This window comes from Danio aesculapii, chromosome 3 (genome assembly GCF_903798145.1).
Source record: "Danio aesculapii chromosome 3, fDanAes4.1, whole genome shotgun sequence".
Lineage (NCBI taxonomy): Eukaryota > Metazoa > Chordata > Actinopteri > Cypriniformes > Danionidae > Danio > Danio aesculapii.
The window spans coordinates 28603353-28616367 of record NC_079437.1 but is presented as its reverse complement, the minus strand read 5'-3'; the positions used below and the strand labels follow the sequence as shown (position 1 = coordinate 28616367).

Sequence of the window (13015 nt, the reverse complement as noted above, 5' to 3'; positions counted from 1 at the left end):
TAGTCTAACTTTCTAGCCTTCTTTACCACAACAAGCACATCAGTTCAAAGATCAAATATGGTTTTACAGACATCAGGTAAAAACCCAGCAACCATTTATTGTTTTTAAAAGATGTCTAATAGATGTCTAAACATAGTCGTCTTGGCTAAAACAAGGCTAAATTTGGGCTGTCAGTGAAAATCTAATAGACATCTAAGAATAGGTCAAAACTAGACATCAAATTAAAATAAATAAATGACTACACATATAAGTTCTGTCTAATTTGTCTATTTGACGACTAGTCTAGTTTTGGGCTACTCTTAGACGTCTATTAGATTTTTACCGACAGGCTAAGTTTAGCCTTGTTTTAGCCAAGCTGTTTACGTTTAGATGTCTATTAGACGTCTATTAAATACAAAATTGTTTGCAGGTAGGTTTATTTCAACTTCTATTATGCAAAATTAGTGTAATTCATATTATTTAAAAGAATTAAACACTGAAAGGAGCACATGGCGTGCAAATATGTTGCACAATTCCAGGTTTATAAAAAGTAAGTTGTCCTGAAACTGCACATTTTTGTTTTCTTTCCTTAAAATAGAAATATTTCTGTCCCACCTTCATGATGTATGTGGGTTTTGTGCCATTTGCATCATGATTTTGCCAGCATACTAATAAAAAACAGCATTAGTAAGTGACCTATATGCGACTGCTGTTTCCTTTTTTGATTCAAATCAGTTAGCATTATTACCATGCATTGTGTGTGGCATAACTTCCTGCACGCTCTCAGAGGAATGGCACAAGACAGAAGGTGTTCTTCCTTCTGTGTATTAACTTGCCCACGAATGTCAAACCGGCCTCTAAATAGCTCTCTGTATGTCAGCTCATATATTGAACATCCTAAAGTTTACCTTTAACCAAAAAAAAAACTGTAGTTAAAACAAAAAAATTACTAAACTAACGTGTAGGTAGATTATATCATATTCTTACTTGGTCAAAAAAGAAAGGCAGAAATCTGAGATGTCTAAAGTGTATTCAGGCATGACAATATAGATTCAGCAACTAACCTAAGCCTGAGGCTATAAAAATACTAAGCAAGTAAGTATCTCACGTGACAAATGAGGAAATTAAAGTAACACAAATAAAGTAGGTGATTTGTAAGGCAACTGCAATGTCACTGAAAACTGTAATAATGCTCATCACAATGCAAATCAGTACAGTTTTAAGCTAATTCAGCTGAATAAACAAGTAAACATAGAACAATACAACGTTTAAAAACAACTTTAAAGGTAAACGATGAAACTCACAGATTAGATTTCGCTATTAAAACCATATGAAAGGTAACTTTTCACTCACCCATCTCCGACCACCACACACTTTATTGCTTGCATTTTCGATACTTTACAAAAATCTGCCGGCTACCGATGTAAAACAACTGTTAAGGAACTAAGTTGTAATACAGGAAACAGATTGGTTCAGTCTCACTCTTTCCCTCTCTCTCTCTCACTCACTCATGTGGTTGTGACAGTTTTGGACGTGTCTGTATATATGAGGAAGTATTAACGTTAAGGCAGTAACATGCACGCGCTCTGTGTCAAAGCTTTATGGATGACAGTCCACAAGAGGGCGACCTCGAATCATTTAAAGCTTGTCAAAGTGCACTATGATTATGTTTATCTCTAAAGTTTCTGCAACTGAATGGTAACTGACAACATTTTCTGTTATTGTACTTTTATGCTGCTGGTTGTCATAATGTAAAATTGCTGCCAATAATATAATATAATATAATATAATATAATATAATATAATATAATATAATATAATATAATATATCTTTATTTATATAGCGCTTTTACAATGTAGATCAATGGTCTCAAACTCAAATCCCGGAGGGCCTGTACAGTTTAGCTTCAACCAGCTCCAACTCACACCTGCTTAATAGTCTCTAGTAGTCTCGAACACCTTGATTAGTTGGATCAGCTGTGTTTGATTAGGGTTGGAGCAAAACTGTGCAGAGCTGCGGCCCTCCAGGAATCCAGTTTGAGACCTATGATGTAGATTGTGTCAAAGCAGCTTAACATAGAAGTTCTAGTAGATTGAAACTGTGTCTGTTCAGTTTTCATAGTTGAAATTCAGTTTAGTTTAGTTCATTGTGGTTTAATTTTTACTGCTGAAAGAGCAAATTACTGAAAAAACTGAAGAGCAAATCCATTTATGCACAGCTCCACAAGTCCAAACCAAGCACGCCAGTGTCTACAGTGGTGAGGAACAAAACCAATTGACGAAAGTTAAGGTAAAAACCTAGATAGAAACTAGGTTCAGCCGGCCATGACCATTTCTCTTCTGGCCACACTTCTTGTGCTGAGCTGAATATGAAGCCAGATCATTCTCAAAAATAGTACATTTATGAAATAAAATTCATACATTTATACAATTCATGTTTACAAAATCCAATTTGTAAATTCAAAGCACAATTCATGAATACCACACACAATTTGTGAATTCACAAGTAAAAAACCTAAATATTTTGACCAAATAAATTGGATATGTGTATTTACAATTTGTAAATATAATAACAATAACAATTTGTATAATATAATATAATATAATATAATATAATATAATATAATATAATATAATATAATATAATATAATATAATATAATATTAAATGAACAAACAAAAGAATAAAATACATAATAACAAAATAAATGCATTCTAATATACATAAATAATTTTTGTAATTTTCTGATGTAGCTATCTAAAGATATGCTAAATATTTTGTAAAACAGTTCTGTAAGCTTTTTAAAAATCGAATTTTAATAACTTATAAATTGGAAAAATAATTCCAATATGAATTTCAATATAAAAATGTAATATTGGAAAATAACGTACTTTATTAAGTGTAGATTAATAAATGATTTAGAAGAATTGAATTCTAAAATGGATTCGAGTTACAGCAAAAAATCTTATGTGCTACTGTACAAAATAGCAACAGCTATACAAAAGTAGCTGTGAATTTTGTCTTGTTGCTGTGGCAATCAAAAAACACTTTCACAAAATATTGAGTAAGAGCATGACGTTAGATTTTACTTTAGGAAATCGCAAAAATAACTTAAACCTATGCTGCTGACTTACTCATGTTTGCCACATTTGTGAATAAAGAAGTGGCCCTGTGAACATAGTGAGGAAACAGTTCTCAGAGCTCCGCTGTCATTCACGGCAGTGACGTCACGCTTCTCGCGCAAGGACTCAGCGCTTGATCATCAATTAAAGCGCACTTCACGCATCCGTCTGTACTGTACGAAACAGAGTACCTCTTCACTGCATTACACACATGAAGGTATGTGTTTTTTACCGCTTTCTTTAGCAATGACAAATATGTGTATTGCCTCGTTTCGGTTTGTAACTTCGTATTTCATTTTGACAGTGTTACAAATAAGTTTTGTAGTCCGGACGGGAGTTTATTATGTTGAATGCTATTTAGAGCGTTAGTAAATACGTTGCTGCGATAATTATTTTAATATTGAGTATACTGTAATATTAACAATAGTCTTTAGTTATATTGTAAAAAAAACTGACCTCATTTTAGAAATTTAGAAATATGTTATGTTAGTCATTTTAATACAGGAAGGTATCGTCTCTTTGTATGCACTGATCTGTGTCTGTGCAAAGATTTTGAAGTCTAATCTTCTTGTTTGCAGTCCCCCTGCAGCACCGCCAGCATGGGAACCCAAAGAAAGGACAGCTTCCTCTGGGGGAAAGGTGTGTTTGCCCTTAATCATTTCTTAAAGAGACTGCAGTATAAGTCCTGTCATTTCCTTATGCACCTGACACTTGTGACATCACTTTTTGGGCATTTTGTAAAGGCATACACAGTATGTGTGAGGGATATTAATGCAACATCAATTAGCGTTACATTTTGAGAACTAGTTTGAGATGATTTGAGCTTTGTTAAATTCTGCTTTATCTTGCTGGAAGTATAGCCATTGTGTGATTGGTCTTAAAGGAAGCAATCAGCAACACTGTTGTGGTAGTTTGCGGTTGTATATCATCTAAGGTTTGATGTGCAAAAATGCTCTTCTGGACAACTGGTAGTTTTACTTTATATCAGCTTGAACCAGCCTGATCTTTCTCTTCTGACCGCTGGCATCAGCTATATTTTTATTTTTTGAATCATTGAAAAACCCAAAAATGTTCCAAAAGCTTGTTATTTGTTCGAAGCCTATTTGTGTTTTTTACTTTTGTTGAACAGAAAAGAAGATGTTTAGAAAAATGCTGGTTTCTGGCACCCATTGACTTCCATAGTGATTTTTTCCCCTACTCAAAAATGACTTTTGCTGTTTGTTCAAACTACTAATTTAAATTGCGTTAAAACAACATAATTCTTAAGTTGTTTTGAAGACATGATTGCTTTATGTTAATGATTAAATTAACTTAAACGATTTAAACAATTTTGTGTTTAACGAAAGATACTCAAAGGTTTAAAACCACACACAAGAGAGAAGGTAAATGATGTAAATATGTATCACAAATATTATCTGTGATATCATCTACAAAAACCTGACATGCTGTGGAATTGCAACCACTGACAGACCAAAATACATCCTATGTGGGCCAGTTCTCCAAAGCAGAAACAGCAGAGATATATTTAGCTGTGAAATTTAGGCTGTGTTTGCACTTTTGGTTTTCTCTCAGTGTAATTCCTCTACTGCATGAGTGTGAGATCAGGGATCTGATGTAAAAACTGTTGCTAACTGTTGAATTTTTCATGCTGCCATGTTACATTCAGCACCTTCATCCTTCAATGCAAATGACAAGAAGCAGAATGAGGTCCATAAGCATGTTATTCTTGATGATATAAAGGTATATGACTTTATGGATTACTTTAACGCAACTATACTTTTGTGCCAAAAATTAATTATCTGTAAGCTACATATCAAACACAGACAAAGCTTTGGCTGATCAATGTGTTCACTCTTGCAGCAACTCAGGATGGAGATCGAAAACATGATGACAGAAATTCAAACAATGGAGGCCGATGATGAGAAGTGAGTATTCACCGTTATCACTCAGCTCAGTTTCCTAGCAACTAGAAGAGAGGAAAAAAAATCTATTAAAAAAAGCCAACATTTGCTATACATGATATTTAACTTCACTGTGTATAGTTTCATTGCACATTGTACTGTTTTTCTTGACAGGGTTTAATCATTATGGTCATTTTTATATCCACTTGCGTTTATAGTATGTTTTATTTAGATTAAGGTTAGTTAGTTAGGTATTTCCTTAGTCTGAATCAGCGGTGTGAAATTTTACAGTGAGGGGACCCTGGTCACGATAGGGTCACGAACACTCTAATATACCTCATCATACAATACGCAAGATAAAAATAGGCATGCACACTTCGACAGCTAAAAATAGCACGGTCAGCTAAAAAGATCAAAAATATGAGCCAAAATGTATGACTAAACAAAAATAAGAATGAGAAAAAATCTCAACCTGCAGAAAACAAGCAGAATTGCTTAAGATCAAGACCAAGCAATACAAAATATATGTAAATTGTACACACATCTGAAAAGACGAAATGATTAGTCTTCTAGTGAAATGTTAATTTTTTTTTATTATTATTATTATATGCCACTATATTTATTTAAACTGTTTAAATATGTGTTGAAGAACATTTCTTTGTTAAACAGCACTTGGCAAATAATTGAAAAAAGAATTCTAATATTATAGAATATATGTAATAACTGTAATAGTTATAGTTTACTAGTCATTTTGAAAGATACTAGTATTCAGCCTAAAATGCAGTTTAACACTATTTTAATTAGGTTATAAGAGTTAACACCTAGCTGATGATTGATTATAAGCTTGTTTGGCATGCTGTCCGGGAAAGAGCCCTGGGCTCCCTCCCATTTGCAGAGCGGGAGGTGAGATTTAGCTAATAACAAATTGCTTTATAAAGAAAAATACTGTTGGCTAGGAACTAGACTATGGTGCCAATTTGATTTAGTCGGTTTACTTATGACGCATGTCTTTGGATGGTGGGAGCAAACTAGGGAACCCAGGGGAAACCCACGTGAACATGGGGAGAACATGTAATCTCCGCACAGAAACAGCAACCGGCCCGGCAAGTACCGGAACCAACAGTGGTAACCACTGGGCTGCCGTGCAGCCCAATCTAAGAAAAAAGGGGGAGGAATAGACTATGGTTATTTATAGTAACATAGGAATCGTCTGATTGGAGAATCGTGGGTTCCAGCCATGATCAATCATAAACACGTCATCCTCTCGAAATTAGTTTATAAATAAACTTCACTAACTATGCAAGTCATTGGACAACAGTGGTTTTGTTCTGTAGATAATCAGGGGGAAATTGTTAACAGGTTAATACAATTTATCTTAGCTTTTTAAAAAAAAATGGTAACACTTTATTTTGATGGTCCGTTTGAGTATTAGTAGACCGTCTACTGCTTCTTCAACAGACATTTAACTGACTATAAGCAACTTTGCAAGTACATGTCAACTTACACTAACTCTAATACTAACCCCAACCTAACAGTCTATTTATAATCTGAGAATTATTTGGCATGTAGATGCACTGGAACTTAAATTCAACAAAATAAAGTGAGACCAAATATTTCAAATAGATTTTTGAGTCCAAACCAAACAAAAAGGAGGGCTAATAGATTTTTCCATGAGGATTTTGAAATACATTTTGTTATACATACTGTAAAAGTATTTTGTGAATTAACAGTTGCTCATATCCCATGATTTATAAGTGTTTTTCCATTTCTTACCATTTTTGAACTGGATTATGGCAATTTGATTTCTGCTCTGACCATTTCAATGGTGTCGTTTTACAAACTGGCTCATCTTTTTTGTAAATTGGATCTATTGTATAAGAATCGCTAAATTTAGATACTGTAGATGAACAAATCCATAAAATTTTGCACTTAGATTAAGATCCAAAAAAAAGTACTGGCACCTCATTACTAGGATTTTGTCTTGCAATGTACATGAACAGCACAAATAAATACATAATATTGCTTCAAACTACTAAAATATTAGTAAAATTAACTTTGGTAAACTTTCCATAATCAAAAGCTCTCCAAGCAGAAATCAAACTCCCATAATTGAATGTAAATGCATAAATAAGCAGAAAACCACCATGAACGAGATTCAGTTGAGTTTCAGCAATCTATTAATTGATGGATATTTTTAACAGTGTAGCTTCATAACACATTATTAAACCATAATAGATGACATATTTTTTTTCAAAGCAGGTATTCTCAATTCAATCTAAACATAACACAAAATGACTGGTAGACCTTGATAAAATACTTAGGGTGCCATTATATGAAGCTCTGCTAAAGCTATAGACATGATTATCATAATGAGGCAGTTTTACCCAATAGAAACTGGGTCTCATACATAATATACATAAATCCCTCATTATCCATGGGGACAATGAGTAAAGACCAATCATAAACAGGTTTATGGCAGAAGTGTATTTTGATTGGATTGACACACATTTAGCATTCACCACAGAATAGAACCACATTACTGGAAGTTCCTTGTTCTTTACATTTACTATGCTACTTATACCCCTTTTAGGGTTTCATTTCCATCAATCTGACAACCCAGGCTCTTACGTAGCTTATCCATCGTTTTAATCCATGTGCATCAAAATATGTCTCCCAAACCAGAACACAAATACTAGCATATGCTGTAAATATCAAGAAACAAGAATGTTATGCTTTATTATCAGTCAGTCCTGGCCTCAAGTCTTGCTGTATGCATTATCACTAATCAGGAATAGATGCTTTGAGTCTTTTAGTGTGAAAAGATAAACCCATAGACTATATGTGTACACAATACACTTTGTATTGTGCATAAGAAGCTGCATTATCTTCCTTCTAACATCCTTCCTTCTATCTTCCTTGTATTAAGTTAGATCTTGCATGTAACTTCTACCAAGAATGCAGAGTTAACATTTGCCTGCTCAGTTTTTTTTGCACATCACGAAGCACAATCAATGAGCGTAGGCAAATGTTTCCTGCTTCTTAGTATCGAATTTACGAGAAGAGGCTTGGCTGTAAACGTGACATAGCTGACATTATTTAGAGAGATGCATTAGCCACAGAAATGACGGGTTATATGCATTAGCTTCTCAGAATGTTTTCAGCAATTAACCTTTTTTATTTGTATATTTTGTACAACAGAGAATGTTTCATTTTGGTCAATAATGTTCCCATTCAATAATGTGCATATTTCAATTCCCCTCTAGTAAAAATGTTATGAGGAACAAAAGAATCCAATGTGGAAAAAAGAAGTTCAACATGGACCCCAAGAAGGTATGAATACTAAACCATCAGAGCTGCTCGCAGCACAACAGGGTTACAGCTTCACAGCTACAAGGCAATTTATCTAAACTAGGTTAGAGGAAGAGGGGGTGGATGGAGAGAGAGAAAGAAAGATAGAACCACATCCTGTCTTTCTGTAGAACAAGTGAGCTGAAGCCACACTGTGTTTTCTGAGTAGCTCAAGTATACATGGTCAGTGTGTTAAAACCAATGATAGACTCAACAGTCCAGTTTTGATCATCTTTCATCAGAACACTCCTCTAGTCCTATTAAAGTTGAGTGGTGCAACTCATGCAGCTATTAGACCAACATGCAATCATGTGTCATGATCTGTATCTCATGTCCTGTTTCTTAATGAATTATTGGTAACATTGATGCCGCTAGTCTGTGGTGTAAAAGCTGAGTTATTTCCGCCAACCTGATATTACCAGGTAGGACATGCTCCTACCTGGTGACATCTATGTTGATCCTGGAACAACATTCGAATCAGCCAATCAGAGTTAAGGGATATGTTTACCATTTATGTTAAGTTTAAGCTTATGGTTAGGTTTACATTAAGAACTTCTACATGATTGTTATCCATTATTCTCCTCTAATTTTGGGAATAATTTACAGCTATGGTTGAGTTTAGGGGTAGGGAATAGGTATGGATTACATTTTTAACACATATTATGTTCCAGGATCGCATCGTACTTGGCAGAAATGATGATGTACAAGTTATTTGATTGAGTTCATCTGTTTATATCCAGGGCATTCAGTATCTAGTGGATAATGGCCTGCTTGAGTGGAAACCAGAATCTGTGGCCGAGTTCCTCTACAAAGAGGAAGGCCTTAATAAAACGGCTATTGGCAACTTTTTAGGAGAAAGGTAGGTTTAATTTAAACATTTGCTTGACCAGACATAACCTCACAACTGCATGAAATACAATTGTCATTAGATTACAAGTCAACTATCTGCTTTAATATCTTGACATCTTTATTTTGATGGTCTTGAACAGACTTTAAGCTACGGTCACACTGGGCTTTGTGAGTGCGAAATTCTGTCGTACGGCGCTGCGAAAAGGGGCGGGATTAAACAAGATAATTAGACATTTAAAAAAGCCAACGATTGCTCAATATTTTACATTTCTGTCCAGAGAGGTGCTGTTTTAATCCTCGATTGGTCTCACGCAGTCAAGTGATGCGATTTCGCAGTTCAGAGTTCACAAAGCTTGAACTTTGCACCACAGCGAGCTGCGAAACTTAACACGTCCCTGCGTTTCCGGTCTGACGCATTCGCGTGCGTATGAATGGAAGTCTATGAGAGGAAAAGCCCAGTGTGACCACAGCTTCAAGCTGAAGACAATGGCTAGTTTCCACCGAGTGGTATAGTTCTGTACAATACAGTAGGCATGGGCCGGTATAAGATTCTGATGGTATTATAACCTTGGATAAAAATATCCCAGTTTCACAGTTTTACGGTATTGTGATTACTGCTCTGGGTAAAAAACACTTATTTTTTCCAGTTTAAACACAGTATATTTTTAGAAACTTTACATTATTTGGAACAGTAAACATGTCAGGCTAAATAATTCTAATAAATCATTGACTTCTGCTCTCTTCATTAGGTTGCAAAAAACTGATTTTATTACAATTTAAAAGGCATCTTGGATATCTTTTCTGCTGAAGATACTGTTGTCCTAAAAAACCTTAAAACAAAACGTTTAAAAATCTTACATATACTGTAGGAACGGTATTGTAGAACATTTTAGCGATTTTAAAACCTTGAAAACGGTTATCATCCCTCCAATACAGTACACAATGATTACCCATGCCGCTGTCAGAAGATGTAAATGGTAAACTCATGTTAACTGTCATGTTAAAAATAACATGACATGTCAAATAAAGCCATTAGAAGACTGCAGTGGATTGCTCATTTTCACATATTGGTAAACATCTTTTTAGAGGTTTTTCATTTATACTTGTATTGAGATTTATAGAAGCAGCATTATAGCCACAAAAGCACATTTTGTTAAAGTTTGGCATGTATTTATTACAGTCAAACCAGTGTTATGTGCATTTGACGTGTTAGTATTTGATGAACCATAACAAAAGACATGCTGTGCAATATATAAATATAATCATTAGGTAATCAGTAAAACAAAATTGTCTTAAAATGACAAAAATGAGACAGACCAAACTAACTATGAGCAAGTTGAAATAGTCAGTTGCGATATAGATACTAATATAGTGGAAATTGTCACAAGAGACAAATATTATATCAGTAAATAACTGAAAAATACTATGGTGAAAAATCTGAATATGGTTCAGTACAATACAGTGCACAATTATTACCATTGCTGCTGTCAGAAGATGTAAATGGTACACTCAAAGAATTATTTATGCTGCTTCTTCAAACTACTTTGTTCAATCCTTACTAAGTTCAATCCACCTAAATTTGTCAAGTTACTTGCAACTTGAATGAAATGTAAACTGTAAAAAATGACGATTTCTTCATTTTGTCCCAACACAAATTGATTAAGTTAATGTAATTGTTTTTTACAAGTTTAGTGGATTGAACATAAAAAAATTAAGTTGTCCCAATCAAAATAAAAAAAACTGAAAAATTGGTGTTGTTTTAACTCGTTTTAAATTAGTAGTTTAAAAAAGCAACAAAAGTCATTTGAGTGTATGGAACCTTGCATGTTTTCCAATGTAATAAATTAGCAAAACGTACCACTTTTTTTGAACCTGTTGTACAGTACCCTAAAACAGTGGTTTCCAATTCCAGACCTCGGGACCCCTGCTTTGCATATCTTTTGTGTCTTCCTGTATTGAACACACCTGATTCAGATCATCAGCTCACTAAAAGAGAGATCCATGAACTGATCATTGTGTGTCAAATAAGAGAGACAGATTGCTGCATCCCAATTCGCATATATCATGCCCTAAAAGTATGTACTTTTTTTGTGAAAGGAAAAATATATACTTTGAGTGTGTAACAGAAGAGTATGCAAGCTTTGGGACATACTACTCGTTAACAGATTGTTATGTTGCTAGTTATGAGCCCTGACAATCATCCACATTTTTTTCATATTTAATTTCCTACCTCATTGGAGAAGCAGCAGCAGGTCAGCAGAGAAATCTCTACACTCTTTGGATAATTCTGTATTCAGACGTTCATGTCCAAAACACTTCTTTTATACAAGTTTAGTATTGCTGTTGCAGATGCAATATAACACAGAAAATGCGATTTTAAATATATCCCAGTTGGCTAGATATTAATTTAACAGTCATACAAAGATCTTTACCAAAGCCTCTCTACTTGACGGGTTGGTCTCGCATGTCCACCATGCTTGTAGTTTATTTACATTTTTCACCCACTTTGAAATTCCGTCCATTGCGCAATTGTACTGTGGGCAATATCAGCGGGTTAGAGAATGACAGTTCACACTTAACATTTTTACCGGAAATAGTAAACCATCCGGGAATCTTTGGCATACTCTTTTCAACATACTACGATTTGGACATACTAATTCTATTTTCAACATACTATTTAAGGGCGGGATAGTATGTGAATTGGGATGCAAGCAGCAATAGAAGAAAATGTGCCGAGAGGGAGGACTGGAATTGGGAACAATACCCTAATAGGTTGGAGCTAGATTGGTCACAACGACAACACATGAAAGGACATTTTTAAAAACACAGTCAAAACCGTAACATTACAGTGATGCACACAGCAATTGCATCATGGTCGATCAAGCTCAAACAAAGCTTGCTATTTCTTCTTGTGACAAACAGCCACATACCAAGAACCAAACAGAATCTGCTGTACGTGCCAAGTATGAGGCGCAACGGTTCCTCTCTCTGTTTCTACATCAACATTTGAAATAACGAATCTGAGAGCACAAAATTACTCATGTCTGCCTGAAATGCTGGAATGATCCACAATTTCAAATATGAAGGCTTTTACTCTCTTTTCTTATTATAGAAATAAGGATAAATTAAAAAGACATGACATGTGAATGGCGACACAATGGCTCAGTGGTTAGCACTGTTGCCTCACAGCAAGAAGGGTCGCTGGTTTGAGTCCTGGCTAGGTCAGTTGGCATTTCTGTGTGGATTTTGCATGTTCTCCCCGGGTTCGCTTGGGTTTCCTCCGGGTGCTCACGGTTCCCTCACAGTCCAAAGACATGCGCTATAGGTGAATTGACAAAATTAAATTGGCTGTAGTATATGTGTGTGAACGAGTGTGTATCCACCGTGTAAAACATATTCTGGATAAGTTGGCGGTTCATTCCGCTGTGGCAACCCCTGATGAATAAAGGGACTAAGCCGAAGGAAAATGAATGATATGTGAACAGCCCGTATGGCCTGTTCGTTGGACGAGAATGATGTTGATGAACCTGTTCCAGCAAACAGCATGTCTGTCTACAGTAGTAAGGGTACTGTTGGCAGCAGACCTGCAAGCCTGATCAGGGGTTGTCAGTGAAAACAAGACATAAGTAACTTTTTAAGTGCATACTGTCCTTAGATCTGTCACAGTAACTAATATCAACTTCTTGCGCAATATATGGATATGACCTTAATATCGATGTAAATTTTAGCTGTCCAGGACTCGATACACAGATCGAGGAGAAACAGGTGGAAAGATGCCATTTTGTCACAACAAATACATTTGGAGGAATACATTAA

General features: G+C 35.1%; 2 protein-coding genes across 2 annotated transcripts in view; one reads left to right on the top strand and one right to left on the bottom strand.

The window, feature by feature from the left end:
- Positions 1 to 1511, bottom strand: part of rac2 (Rac family small GTPase 2) — a 35340-nt gene extending 33829 nt beyond the window's left edge. The window contains 1 exon segment of the mRNA XM_056453556.1: positions 1333 to 1511. Within this exon segment, the coding sequence (XP_056309531.1) occupies positions 1333 to 1367 (35 nt within the window). The 5' untranslated portion in view covers positions 1368 to 1511.
- Positions 1512 to 3260: 1749 nt separating this feature from the next.
- Positions 3261 to 12209, top strand: cyth4a (cytohesin 4a). The gene is made up of 7 exons (XM_056452680.1): positions 3261 to 3318; positions 3680 to 3740; positions 4768 to 4841; positions 4962 to 5026; positions 8266 to 8332; positions 9091 to 9209; positions 12122 to 12209. Exons 1-7 carry the CDS (start codon positions 3313 to 3315, stop codon positions 12207 to 12209), a joined length of 480 nt encoding a protein of 159 aa, XP_056308655.1. The 5' UTR covers positions 3261 to 3312.
- The last annotated feature ends 806 nt before the right edge of the window (positions 12210 to 13015 follow it).